Source organism: Carcharhinus amblyrhynchos, chromosome 5 (assembly GCF_965287045.1).
Source record: "Carcharhinus amblyrhynchos chromosome 5, sCarAmb.v2.hapA, whole genome shotgun sequence".
NCBI classification, from domain to species: domain Eukaryota; kingdom Metazoa; phylum Chordata; class Chondrichthyes; order Carcharhiniformes; family Carcharhinidae; genus Carcharhinus; species Carcharhinus amblyrhynchos.
Window position 1 is genome coordinate 75,684,232 of NC_137328.1, and position 14,491 is coordinate 75,698,722.

The following is a 14,491-nucleotide window of genomic DNA, read 5'->3' on the forward strand; positions in this document are numbered from 1 at the left end:
TGAGTTAATTTAAATGAATTAATTATGTTTCACAAACAGACAGATTATCATAAAAATAATTTGGTCTTAAATTAATAATGTTTTCATAATTTTTCTACTGAGAATACAGATTAAAATATTTATTAGGCTTAAAAAATCTTATCACACAAAGTTTGTGTATGTTTAAATGTTGGACTGAATACACAGCTCCGCTCCAAATAAAGTTATGAAATACTTTGTGTCAAACTAGGTGGGCAGACAGGATCTCAGTTTAAAATATCATGTGAATGATGGCATTTCTAACGATGCAGCACTTACTGAGTAAGTGGAGTGAAGTATCAGCCAATGTGATATATTCAAGCCCCTGGAGTGGTTGTGAATCCACAACATTCTAACTCAAAGTGTGTTACCGCAGAGTCAAAGCTAACAATCAAACCAATATGGATAGAAATTAATAAAAACAATAAAATGATCAATAAATGTGTTTGTACATAGTTCGCATACGTTGAATGTATGCAGTTCAAATAATTTGCATTAAGAACTGCATTTTTTGCCTGTCACTTTAAAATGTAGTTTAAAACATAGTCCTTGTGGAAAGGAAATGTAGCAGCTTGTTTGACTCTAGGCCTTGCCTATTCATATAATGTTACAACATTTGTTATTGTTGTCCCCAAGGTAACAGACTCACGTGAAATCATGCAAACTTTTCTGAACAGGTTAGGCAGGTGATAAAGGAAAGGGAAGATTAAGGGACATGGGAACACACCAATGCATAATCATGTAGAGGATAAGCACCAAGAAGGAGCAAACAACTTGTTTTGATATGGTCATTTCTAAGCACTTAAGTGTAAACAAGAAATAAAAACAGAAAATACTGGAAATTTTCAGCAGATTTGGCAGTATCAGTAAAGAGAGAAACAGGATTAATGGGCAGAATCTTACACTGGTAGGATTTTATGGTCCCTTTGATATCATTAGACTTTCGAATGGCTCACTATATTTAACAGCCCTGTCCCCACCATGACACGGCCGTAAAATTCCATTCAATGTTTCAGGCTGTGATCTTGCATCAAAAGTTAGAAACTGAATAGCTTTTAATGAGGCAAGATGGAAGAGAAAGGACTAAAAACAAAAGGGATGGTTCTGTGATAAAGCAGAAACGAGGAGGCTTTAAATGACAAAATAATTGGTGGGAATGCCTGAAGTGTTTGCCAAACACAGAAAGTAAAGTTTGGTCCAGAGGAGGTGTAAATGGCAGAGTAATGAATAGCTGCCATTTGAAAGCAAAAATGAGAAAAACAAAGTTAAAACTGCAACCTGCAAAGAAAAGGGGACAAAATGGGACAACAGATGGACTGATATTAATGTTGAATCCAGAAAACTATGAAGTGCCTAAGTGAAAGATGAGATTCCATTCCTTAAGTTGGCATTGAGCATCATTGGAACGCTGTAGTAGGCCGAGGACAGAGATGTCAGCAAGCAAGAAGGTGGAGAATTAAAATGACAAGCCAATTGAACCTCAGGATCATATTTGTGGACTGAGCAGTTTTTCTGCAAAGCAATCATTTAATCTGCGTGTGATCTGTAGAAAACATCACTGTGAGCAGTGAATACAATAAGCTATATCGAAAGAGGTATGGTAAATTGCTGCTTCGCTTGCAAGTTGCGTTTGGAAACTTGAATGGTTAAGAGAGAGAAAGGAAAAGTGTAGGTATTACACCTCCTGTGCTTACATGGAAAGGTGCTGTGGGAAGGTGAAACGGTGTTAGGGGTACTGGCAGATAGACCAGAGTGTTCTGGAGGGAACAGTCACTTCGAAAGGGAGAGGAATAGGATGTGTTTGATGGTGACATCATGCTGGAGATGACAGAAATAGTGCAGATGATTAATTTAGTATGGAGGCTGGTAGGGTTGAAAGTGAGAACAAGGGGAAAATCAATATGGTCCTGTAAGGGAGAAAATGAATGGGAGCAGAAGTTGAGAAACAGATTGGACAATGTTGAAGGCTCTGTCAAGTATGGTGTGGAGGAATCTCAACTGAGGATAAAAGGAAGACATATTAGAAGCAATTAGAGGGATTTGTAAAGCAAGACTGTGCTGTTTGAATATAGAAATTGAGGAATTTGAAAGACCTATGGAAAAGGCAGTCAATTAAAAATCTCAATTGTGGCCAAGAACTGTTGATTGAAATGGAAGAATATGCTAATTTAATGGGGAGAAGGTAGAAGAAAGACACTATATAATTGCTGATTCACAGAGCTACGCGATGGATCAAATGGCCTCCTTATGCTTTGTAAAAATTCTGCAGGCAGAACTTCCTGTTCCAGAGACCAAATGCATTGGCGAGTGGGTTTTGCTATGTGTTTCTTGCCAGGTGTGGCAGAAATTCGCATCTAGTTTCACAATGGGAAGCTTATTAATTATGCATCAGCATGTAGCTCTCCGAATCATATGGCACGGTTGGCAGGGATTTGTCTGCCCTGCCATTAACTAATGGGGTTGAATATCAAGGCACCATTTTAACCTTTACCTGAACATACACATTAAAGCAGGCCAGCAGTATGCAGGAAGCTTCTTGACAATGGCTTCATCTGTGGAGCCTGCCAGCACCGGGATGAATTCTGTCTGAGGGTTGGCCCCACAAGGTCCACCAGCCCTACAGTAACAAGGAAGGCTAGCTCATCAAGCACCCATCAGGGAAATGTCATCCAGTGCAGGATGACGATGAATGATCTCTCTGCAGGGCTAAGTCACCCTTCAGCTCTCACTCTCATATTGACAAAGGGTTACACTGCTCAGGGATCCCACACAATGTTAGGCAGGGGAGTCATCAACAGTTAATGACTCATGAAAATTTAAACATCGCCAGCATCCCAGCTACATGCTACACAAACCCCATTCTCAGACCTTCCTGGAAAGGGCTCAGCATACATACAGGGTATACATGCTTCCCAATTTCTCTTCCACCTCTTTTCAGCATGCTCTATTCCATTTATTTTTAAGCAGGCCAAGGTCACCTAGAACTGAAGGGTGATATCCCAGATGGGGGGAGGGGTTCAGGAGTTGAATCACCTTGAGGAGAATGCCATTGAGCTGGCAGGCAAAGACAAAGTCTGCTCCTGGGGAGAATTAGCCTCTCTCAGCAAGCCAGTATAGATGAGCCCTCCATGAACTGATCACATCTTGATAATCTGTGAGTGATAAGTAATGATGTATTCCACCTACTTATGACCTAAATCTGGATCACCAGAGCTGCCATAAACCCCAGCTCCCAGGCCACCTCTGAGGAAGATGCACCAGATGAAGGCCTATCAGAGCATTCATCTGCACTTTCCCCTGTGCAGAGAAACACAAACCCTGATGTATAAAGGATATAGATTAGGCTGAAGATCACATCCTAAGGAACACCTCACTAATGGGGCACTCACAGGGAGAACAATAGCAGGAGACCTCAGGATCATCCGCCCAGATAACTCTGAGAACATGTAGCCGATCCCAATTGCCTCTTCTGTGACTCCCTCTCTTTCACTGTACAGGACCAGGAGGAGAAGACCCAAAGCAGGCCAGGGCCCTCCAGGTCTCAAACCTTTAGAGGGCATCTGTCAAAGCTATGAAAGACAACAGGGCATGGCAGTAAACAGGCTGTCTCCACCTCTGTTAAAGATGTCTCGGTGTATCCAGGCGTCTTGGTGAGATAGTGTAACGCGAGTATATCTTTACAGAAGGTTTTAACATAGAACATAACAGCGCAGAACAGGCCCTTCGGCCCACGATGTTGCACCGACCAATTAAAAAAGCAATGACCCTCTAACCTAAACCAATCCCTTTCCATCCATAAACCTATCCACGGATCTCTTAAACACCCCCAAACTAGGCGCATCCACAACTGCAGCAGGCAGGGCATTCCAATCCCTCACCACCCTCTGGGTAAAGAACCTATCTCTGACATCCGTCCTATATCTACCACCCCTTAATTTAAAGCTATGCCCCCTCGTGCTAGCTTTCTCCATCCGAGGAAAAAGGCTATCACTGTCCACCCTATCTAAACCTCTAATCATCTTATATGTTTCAATAAGGTCCCCTCTTAGCCGCCTTCTTTCTAACGAAAACAACCCCAAATCCCTCAGTCTCTCCTCATAGGACCTTCCCTCCATACCAGGCAACATCCTGGTAAACCTCCTCTGCACCCTCTCCAATGCCTCCACATCCTTCCTATTATGTGGGGATCAGAACTGCACACAATACTCCAAGTGCGGACGCACCAGAGTCTTGTACAGTTGCAACATGACGTTGCGGCTCCTAAATTCAATCCCCCTACCAATAAACGCCAAGACACCGTATGCCTTCCAAACTACCTTATCGACTTGATTCCCAACTTTCAGGGATCTATATACACATACACCTAGATCCCTCTGTTCATCAACACTATTCAGAGTCCTACCGTTAGCCCTATACTCTACATTTTTTGTTTTTAATTTCCTGTAGTTGTAAGCAGACCTTTCTCAGTTCAGTTTTATTGCTGTTGAGTTGTCTACGAGGGATCCTTTTATTGATGCGTCAATAGCTTAAATGAGATCTGTTTATTTTAACTCTGGGTTGTTTTATATCCTGCACTGTTAGGAGGATGGTCACGTGTTTTTGGACAGTTTTCTTCCTTTCCAGTGAGTTGAAGGTTTCATTTTCTGTTTGGCTGCAGTTAGAGTTTAGTTTTAAAAGAGGCATTATGCTGAAAAGAAGTGTCTCTCTCTCTCTCTTTCTCTCCCTGGTTTTGGAAATTCTGCTGTTAGCTGGAAGCAAGGTTTCTTGCCTTCCTGAAGTAGAAAATCTGTTGTTGGTACCCTGACCAGAGTCTACATGTGGTTTGGGAAGTTGTTCTAACTTCAAACTGCTCTGGGTATTCAAGAGGGCTACTAGAACTTACAAGACTGAGAATTTTCAATTCTCCAACCAAAGGGCTCAATTCCAATATCACATGGGTATTAGATTTTGCTGTGTTGAATTTGTTTAAAAGGGTTTATCTCTGGCAAGGGAGTTGTTTGATTGAAACATTTTAGATATATTTGTTAAGGGTTATGCATTATTGTGATTGTTTTGTTTTTGTTATTAATTGATAAAGTTATTGCAGATTTTCTTTCCATACATATTAATTATATTCTTAATTAAACTTTATTTGATACAAGTTTCCTAGTGGGTTATTCAAATCATACCTGAAATGAAACATAGCATGCTTATCCTAGCCAAATTCAAGATGCAAAACTTACGATCCAGGCAGGCCCCATAAAACAGTTTGGAGTTTCTGACCTGAACCATAACAGTAGAGAAATTAAGAAACTTTGACATCTCTTCTGCGTCACAGGCATTCAACCACTGCATATTTCATGCACCTTTGTAAATATATTTGCTGTTCATGGGAATAGTCTTTCTGTATTTATGTGGCCTCTTGTTGAAAGAGTGACCCATGCTCCCACCCAGTGATCCTCCCTTTGAGGTGTGAGGTGTAGCTGAGTTACGATAGTTACTCAACCCTTGTGTTATGTCAGGAATATGTGTCAAATTCTGTACTGGAAATAGCTTCAAAATTTGCTAGCAATGTCTAGTCCTTACAAGAATACAAGGAATTAGGCACACTCAGTAGCCTTTGAGAATTAACTGTAATTATTTCTCAAAATGAGATGGCTGACTTTATTGATAGCGCCAAAGCAAATGTTCAGCAGCTTAGACGTTCTCTCAAAATTCGTGCATACCTTAGTGTCAGCTGAGTGGCAATGACTCTTTCACTTCCCAAAGCAAATGGATACTGACCTTTCCAAAGATTAAGGTCTGGTGAACTTGAAGGTGCAAGTCTGAATGATGAATTTGCTCTTAATGTTACTGGCTGTAAAGATCTTTCAGTGCACTGGTGTTGCAGCAGGGATGTGGCCATGTCCTATTGCCTATAACTTACTCCTGCTGAAATTGTGCAGCTATCAGTGTGACATGGGCAGAACTTCAATGTCAAGCTTTTCCATTGAGTATGAACTTCACATGATGATGAGCTTCACTATAGAGTGCATCTGTCATCTCCTTGATATATGTATGTGCTGAGGGCTATGAGATGCCACATAGGCCACAGGTGAATCACTGGAACAACTCGCAGGTAAAATAAAATGCAGTAGCACAGTCCAATTGGACTTAGATCCACCTGTAGAATGTTGCAGACATGATCCACCATTTGTCCTGACCAATGCAGGTATGCACAACATTGTCTTTCGCTCATCTCCAAATAGGAAAATCTTCTTCGATAGACCTATTGTTGTCAACTGTAACTAGTCAAGTGCCACAGGGATCAGTGTCAGAGATCCTTGGGTATCAGCAAACTTAGGCACACTTAGTTGACTCCTAATACAAACAGCAGTGGACATCATGCATTCAATGCAAGGTCTTTAATTACTTGTGCACATGGAGAAACACCCCCTCCATCGAAATGGCTGGAGTGGTTCTGATATTACGGAGAAACAACTCAGCAGTTATGGTCAATTACAGCAAATCAGGAACAAGCATTTTGTTCACATCTTTCATTGATATACATATTTGCCATTTAAATCCTGGCTTTTCGTCCTTTCTCAGTCAATGAAAAATTGACTTCTGCTAATCCTTCATTTGCACAGCATATTCCCATATCTCGCCTTCGATATTTGTTATGGAAAAAAATCTGGTCTTGTTCATCCTCTGATGAAGATCAAAAAGCAGAATGTTATATGGCCTAGTCTGAAGCAGACAGCCTCCCTTGAAGGTCTGCAACTGATAACATTCTCACAGGCTGTTACAGAGAAAGCATGACTTTTTTTAATCTGAGCATTTTAACTTCCGCAGCAGTGTTGTGGCCTCATCTATTTATGACCTATATTAATGACATGGAATAAGGGACAGACTGCATTGTAGCCAAATTTTCTGGTGTCACAAAGGTAAGATGGAATGTGAATAGCGATGATGTTACAAAGAGTCTGCAAAGGGACATAAATAGGTTGAGTGAGTGGACAGGGTAAACATTTGACAGGTGAAGTATACTGTGGGGAAATATAAAGTTGTCCACTTTGGAAGAATAGAAAAGCAAAATATTATTTAAATGGAGGGAGACTGCAGAATACTGCATGACTGAAAGATCTGGCTGTACTTGTACCTGAAGCTCAGAAATGTAGGATAAGTAATTAGCAAGACAAACGGAATGTGGGCCTTTATTGTAAAAGGTTATGAGAGGCAGACAGAAAATTGATGTTAAGGGCATAATTAGATCAGCTAATATCCTATTAAATGGCAGAGAAGACTCCAAGAACCAAATGGCCTATTACTGCTCCTATTTCTTATAATCTTATGTTCTTTGGTTTTTAAAATAGTTTGTACATTCTTTAGTTGTTAATGTTGCTGACGTCTACAGGGAATTTTGTGAAAATGCTGAAGGACTCTTCTCATGACTTTAAGGCTTCTGCACTCAGGAGTTGCTCCTAGTCATTGCTGCATGTAGGAGTATAAAAATTGTGGAATCTTGCTACAACTGTACAAGACATTAGTGCGACCACATCTGGAATATTTTGTACAGTTTTGGTCTCCTTATTTCAGAAATGATGTAATTGCATTGAAAACAGTACAGAAAAGATTCATCAGGCTGATTCCTGGGATGATAGGGTTATCTTCTGAAGAAAGGTTGAGCAGGTTGGGCCCATACTCATTGGAGTTTAGAAGAATGAGAGGTGGTCATACTGAAACATATAAGATTTTGAATGGGGCTTGACAGGGTAGATGCTGAGAGAATGTTTCCTCTCTTGGGGAAATCTAGAACTGGGAGTAAATCTTAAAGACCAGGTCCCCATTTAAAATGGAGATAGAGAAGAATTTCTTATCCCAGAAGGTCATTTGGAATTTTCTTCTACAGACAGCAGTAGAAGCTGAAGCATTGAATATATCTAAGGCAAAGTTAGACAGATCTTTGATTGACAAGAGAATAAAGGGTTATGGGAGGCAGATAGGAAATTGATGTTAAGGGCAGAATTAGATCAGCTAATATCCTATTGAATGGCAGAGCAGACTCCAAGAACCAAATGGCCTACTACTGCTCCTATTTCTTATAACCTTACGTTCTTTGGTTTTTAAAGTTGTTGGTACATTCTTTTGTTGTTAATGTTGCTGATGTCTACAGGGAATTTTGTGACAAATGCTGAAGGACTTTTTTGATGGCTTTAAGGCTTTTGCACTCAGAAGTTGCTCCTGGTCATTGCTGCATGTAGGCATACCCCTTGGGATACAGTATGACTTGTAGTACATGCACAGACCATGCAGAACAGAGCAAGAGAAAGGAGATAATCCTGTCAACAAGAGGCCATATCCAACCACGGTGTTCAAGAAGACATTCTACCTGAACCTTAACAAGGAACAATGTGTGAGAAATTTGAGCTTTTGAAGGATCTGCCATCTGCTGTAGCCACAAATGCAACCTCAATTCGGGCAAAGACCGCATTGCCATTGGTTGTGATGCTCGTGACATGCTGTCCACTGTTACAGAATGGACTTCACAAAGGCTCTCCATTCATTGACAGCTAACTACACTTTATTCTCTCTAGCCTGAAAGAAACAGGTAGAGTGAGCACATAGCACAAAACTGCCAAACGTTTGCACCAATTTATCATGGCTTGAATGAGAAGTATAAATTTTGTTTTTGTGCTGAGGAAGTGATCTTCTGAACTGTGGCTAAAATACACTGCTAGAACAATGTAGATAATAGGATATATTTAACTTGTACATGCTTATACTAAACCAACAACTGAAGAGTTATATTCAATGCTTTATTAAGAGGCGAAGTTCTTCAGAATGGTATTAAATGATGCTACTTAATTAAGAGTGTGCAAAATCTCAACGAACCTGCAGAGTACTCTGCCAAAGGGTGATAATAAGGAGAATAAAGCAGTCAACAACAAGACAGTTCCTATTTCACAGTACAAAGGAACTACACACTTTTTCTGTGTTCTTTGAAGTAAAGGGGAATTATGAGTGTGAGACCAGTGTGTTGTTCTCAGTGTTGAATGTGGGAGGTCATGGAGTCTCCTGGCCTCCTGGATGTCCATATCTTAGTAAAAAGTCTGACAACACCAGGTTTTAGTCCAACCTATTTATTTGATAATATACTCACAAGCTTTCGGGGTTAGCCCCTTCGTCAGGTGAATGGAGAGTTCTGGCCTCAGACAGAGCATATAAAGCACAGACAGTTTAGAGATTACTGATTAGAATGTGAATCCTTACACCTAACCTGCTGTTCAAGACCTGAAGTGGCTGATAATGTGAGTGGAAGGAGCACTGATCACAGTTTAAAGAGATGTGTATTGTCTCCAGACAGTACAGTAAGTGAGGTTTTGCAAAACCTTACTTACCGTACTGTTAGGTGTAAGGATTCGCATTCTAATCAGTAATCTCTAAACTGTCTGTGCTTTATATGCTCTGTCTGAGGCCAGAACTCTCCATTCACCTGACGAAGGGGCTAACCCCGAAAGCTTGTGAGTATATTATCAAATAAATAGGTTGGACTAAAACCTGGTGTTGTCAGACTTCTTACTGTGTTTACGCCAGTCCAACGCCGGCATACCCACATCATGCCCATATCTTAGCCAGGTGCATCGAGCTGCGGCTCCTAAGAAACCATGTAAAGGAACTGGAGCTTCCACTAGAGGACCTTTGTCTGGTCAGGGAGAATGAGGAGGTGATAGATAGGAGTTACAGGCAGGTGGTCACACCAGGGCCACAGGAGGCAGGCAAGTGGGTCACGGTCAGGAAGGGAAAGCTCAGGTGCTAGGGAGCACCCTGCTGGATGTGCCCCTTCACAATAAGTACTCCTGTTTGAGTACTACTGGGGGAGACAGCCAACCTGGAAGCAACAGTGGCCGTGTCTCCGGTGCAGAGTCCGGTCCTGTAGCTCAGAAGAGTAAGGAAAGGAGGAGGAAGGCAGTATTAATCGGGGTCTCTACAGTGAGGGGGTCGGACAGGTGATTTTGTGGAAGCAGACGGGAAACTCGGATGGTAGTTTGCCTCCCTGGTGCCAGGATCCGGGATGTTTCTAGTTGCATCCCAGAAATCCTGAAGTGGGAGGGAGAGGAGCCAGAGGTCGTGGTACATATTGGTACCACTGACATAGGCAGGAAAAGGGAAGGGGTCATGAAAAGAGAATATAGGGAATTAGGTAGACAGTTGAGAAGGAGGAACGCAAAGATAGTAATCTCAGGTTTGCTGTCTGTGCCACGAGAAAGTAAGAGCAGGAATGGAATGAGGTGGAGACTAAATGCATGGCTGAAGGATTGGAGCAGGGGGCAGCGATTCAGGTTCCTGGATCATTGGGGCCTCTTTAGGGGCAGGTGTGACCTGTACAAAAAGGACTGGTGCCACTTGAATCCCAGGGGGACCAATATCCTGGCGGAAGATTTGCTAAGGCTACTGGGGAGACTTCAAACTAGAATGGTTGGGGGGAGAGAATCGAAATGAAGTGACTGGGAGAGAGGAGGTTAGCTTGCAAACAGAGATTGTCAACAATGTAAGGGGGAGGATAGGCAGGTGATGGAGAAGGGGAATGTTCAGGCCGAAGGTTTGAGATGTGTCTATTTTAACGCTAGGAGTGCTGTGAACAAAGTGGATGAGCTTAGAGCGTGGATCGCTGCTTGGAAATGTGATGTAGTGGCCGTTACAGAGATTTGGACGACTCAGGAACAGGACTGGATACTTCAAGTGCCGGGTTTCAGATGTTTCAGGAGGGACAGGGAAGGAGGCAAAAGAGGTGAGGAAGTGGCACTGTTGATCAGGGATAGTGTCATGGCTGTAGAGAAGGTGGACGCTGTGGACGGATTGTCTACGGAGTCTCTGTGGGTGGAAGTTCAGAACAGGAAGGGGTCAATAATTTTACTGGGTGTTTTCTATAGGCCGCCCAATAGTAACAGGGATGTTGAGGAGCAGATAGTGAAACAGATCCTGGAGAGATGTAATAATAACAGAGTTGTCATGATGGGAGACTTTAATTTCCCAACTATTGATTGGAACCTCCCTAGGGTAAGGGGTTTGGACGGGGAGGAGTTTGTTAGGTGTGTTCAGGAGGGTTTCCTGACACAGTACGTGGATAAGCCTACAAGAGGAGAGGCTGTACTTGATTTGGTATTGCGTAATGAACCTGGACAGGTGTCAGATCTCTCAGTGGGAGAGCATTTTGGGGATAGTGATCATAACTCTATCTCCTTTACACTAGCATTGGACAGAGATAGGATCAAGCAAGCTCGAAAAGTGTCTATCTGGAGTAAGGAGAATTATGAAGCCACCAGGCAGGAAATTAGAGGCATAAATTGGAAGGAGGTTTTCTCTGGGAAAGGTACAGAATTAATGTGGCAGATTTTCAAGGAATGTTTGTCTGGAGTTCTGCACAACAACTTTCCGATGAGACAGGGAAGTTTTGGTAGGTTACAGGAACTGTGATGCATGAAAGTTGTAATGAATCTAATCAAAAAGAAAAGCATACAAAAGGTTCAGGGAGTGAGGTAATGTTAGGGATCTAGAGGAGTACACGACTTGTAGGAAGGAACTTAGGAAGGAACTTAAGAAGGAAATTAGGAGAGCCAGAAAAGGTCATGAGAAGACCTTGGTAGGTAAGGTTATGGAAAACCCTAAGGTGTTCTACAAGTATATGAAGAGCAAAAGGATGAGACGTGAAAGAATAGGACCTATAAAATGTGATGGTGGGAAAGTTTGTATAGAACCGGTAGAAACAGCAAAGGTGCTCAATGAATACTTCACTTCAGTATTCACTGTTGAAAAGGATCTTGGTGGTTGTTATGCAGGCTTGTGGCGGACTGAAAAGTTTAAGTAAGTGGACATTAAGAAAGAGGATATGTTGGAGCTTTTGAAAAGCATCAAGTTAGATATGTCGCCAGGACCAGATGGGATGTACGCCAGGTTACTGCGGGAGGCAAGGGAAGAGATTGCAGAGCCTCTGGCAATGATCTTTGCATCATCGATGGAGATGGGAGAGGTTCTGGAGGATTACGGATGTGGTTCCTATATTCAAGAAAGGGAGTACAGGTAGCCCAGGAAATTATTGACCGGTGAGACTAATCTCATTGGTTGGTAAGTTGATGGAGAAGATCCTGAGAGACAGGATTTATGAGCATTTAGAGAAATATAGTATGATCAAAAACAGTCAGCACGGTTTTGTCAAAGGCAGATCGTGCCTTATGAGCCTGGTTGAATTTTTTTGAAGATGTGGCTAAACACATTGACGAAGGAAGAGTGGTAGATGTGGTTTATATGGACTTCAGCAAGGCATTTGATAAGGTCCCCCATGTATTATTGAGAAAGTGAGGGGGCATGGGATCCAAGGGAACATTGCTTTGTGGATCCAGAACTGGCTTGCCCACAGAAGGCAAAGAGTGGTTGTAGATGTGTCTTTTCCTGCATGGAGGTCGGTCACCAGTGGAGTGCCTCAGCAATCTGTTCTGGGACCCTTGCCGTTTGTGATTTTCATAAATGACCTCAATGAGGAAGTGGAGGCTTGGGTTGGTAAGTTTGCCGATGACATGAAGGTTGGAGGTGTTGGGGATAGTTTGGAGGGATGTCAGAAGTTGCAGCGAGACACAGATAGGATGCAAGACTGGGCGGAGAAGTGGCAGATCAAATGGGATCAAATGGGCAGACTTCGACCCGGATAAGTGTATGGCAGTTCATTTTGGCAGATCAAATAGGATGAAGGAATATAACATTAAGGGAAACATTCTTAGCAGAGTGGAGGATTAGAAGGACTTGGGGTCCAGGTTCATAGGACTCTCAAATTGGCTTCACAGGTAGAGGCTGTGGTTAAGAAGGCGTATGGCGTACTGGTCTTCATCAATCAAGGAATTGAGTTTAGGAGTCGGGAGATAATGCTGCAGCTGTATAAGACCCTGGTCAGACCCCACTTGGAGTACTGTGCTCAGTTCTGGTCGCCTCATCACAGGAAGGATGTGAAGGCGATTGAAAGGGTGCAGAGGAGATTTACAAGGATGTTTCCTGGATTGGGTGGCATGCCTTATGAGGATAGGTTGAGAGAGCTCAGTCCTTTCTCCTTGGAGAGAAGAAGGATGAGAGGTGACCTGATAGAGGTGTATAAGATGTTGAGAGATATTGATCGGGTGGATTCTAAGAGGCTTTTTCCCAGGGCTGAAATGGCTGCCATAAGAGGACACAGGTTTAGGGTGCTGGGGAGTAGGTATAGAGGAGATGTCAGGGTAAGTTTTTCACTCAGAGGGTGGTGGGTGTGTGGAATTGGCTGCCAGCGGTGGTGGTGGAGGCAGATTCGATAGGGTCTTTTAAGAGATCTCTAGATGAGTACATGGGACTTAGTAGGATTGAGGGTTATAGGTAAGCCTATTAGGTAGAGATATGTTCGTCGCAACTTGTGGGCCAAGGGGCCTGTTTGTGCTGTAGTTTTTCTGTGTTCTATGTTCTACATCAGAAAATAAATAATTACCCTCTGTAGTAGTCAATCTAAGTCAAAGATTGGTCAAAGATTGTACAAATGGAACTGAGGAAACTTCCAAGACATTAGGTAAAAATAAAGGTTTATACAGATTTATTCAAGCGGCTGTGTCACGTTTCAGTGAACGTCTGAAATTAATTCCTGAAATCTCAATCACCTTCAATGTGAGAGTTAAATGGCACTTAGAATGATTGAGATCAGCACTTTGCAAGAAATACATTGACTAGACTCTGACCTACAGTAGTTTCTCTAAGCGGGAAAAGTGTGATAAGAACTTGAAACCCTACATATATTTATTAAAATTAGTCAGTTATTTAGAGTGCTTCTAATAATTACAAAACTCATGATCTGTGTAGAAAGTAAAAAGATACATATTAACTGCTTTTTGCTACTTCATTCACATTGTCAATAAAACTTGAGAAGAAACAACAAAATTGGTACTTGCTTCCAAATACACATGATATCAGAACTAATGTACAAATGTAAGTATTTACCTCAGGTGTGATTCTAAAACTCTGTCCATTCGCTTATAGAAGGGCCGGGAGGTAAAATATCCACTCCAGTAATGGTCATCTCTGTCTGCATAGGTAAAGAAGTCCCCACTCAAGACAGGAAAAGGTGTTGGTGAATTTCCTGAATCAGCAGCTTTATGAAGAGCATCAAAATAATCTGACAATGTTCCAAATTGAGCCTAGAAAAGAATATCCAACTATTAATTATCCATTTTGTTAATAATTCCAATTTTAAAAGTGACTTCAACCTCCTATTGTTCACATGGATGGCTTATTGTCCATTTATTTTTTAAAATATGGGTCAAAGCTGTTGCTTTACAGCTTTATCTGATCACCTGAGTAATTTTAACGTCCAAGACATAGTTATGACACAGTTTCTTGGAACAAATATATTTTGGCTTCACTGGGTAGCAGCTATTCTGAGGGTAATTATTTTTTTAAAATCAAAGACGTTGAATTATCAAACATAGTTCAGATAGAGTACCTGGTC

General features: G+C 41.9%; 1 protein-coding gene across 2 annotated transcripts in view; it reads right to left on the reverse strand.

The window, feature by feature from the left end:
• man2a1 (mannosidase, alpha, class 2A, member 1) overlaps nucleotides 1–14,491 on the reverse strand; it is a 172,154-nt gene that overhangs the window by 81,147 nt on the left and 76,516 nt on the right. For both annotated transcript variants that reach the window (XM_080189037.1, XM_080189035.1), the window contains exon 9: nucleotides 13,984–14,180. In XM_080189037.1, the coding sequence (XP_080045163.1) occupies nucleotides 13,984–14,180 (197 nt within the window). The remainder of the gene's footprint in view (nucleotides 1–13,983; nucleotides 14,181–14,491) is intronic.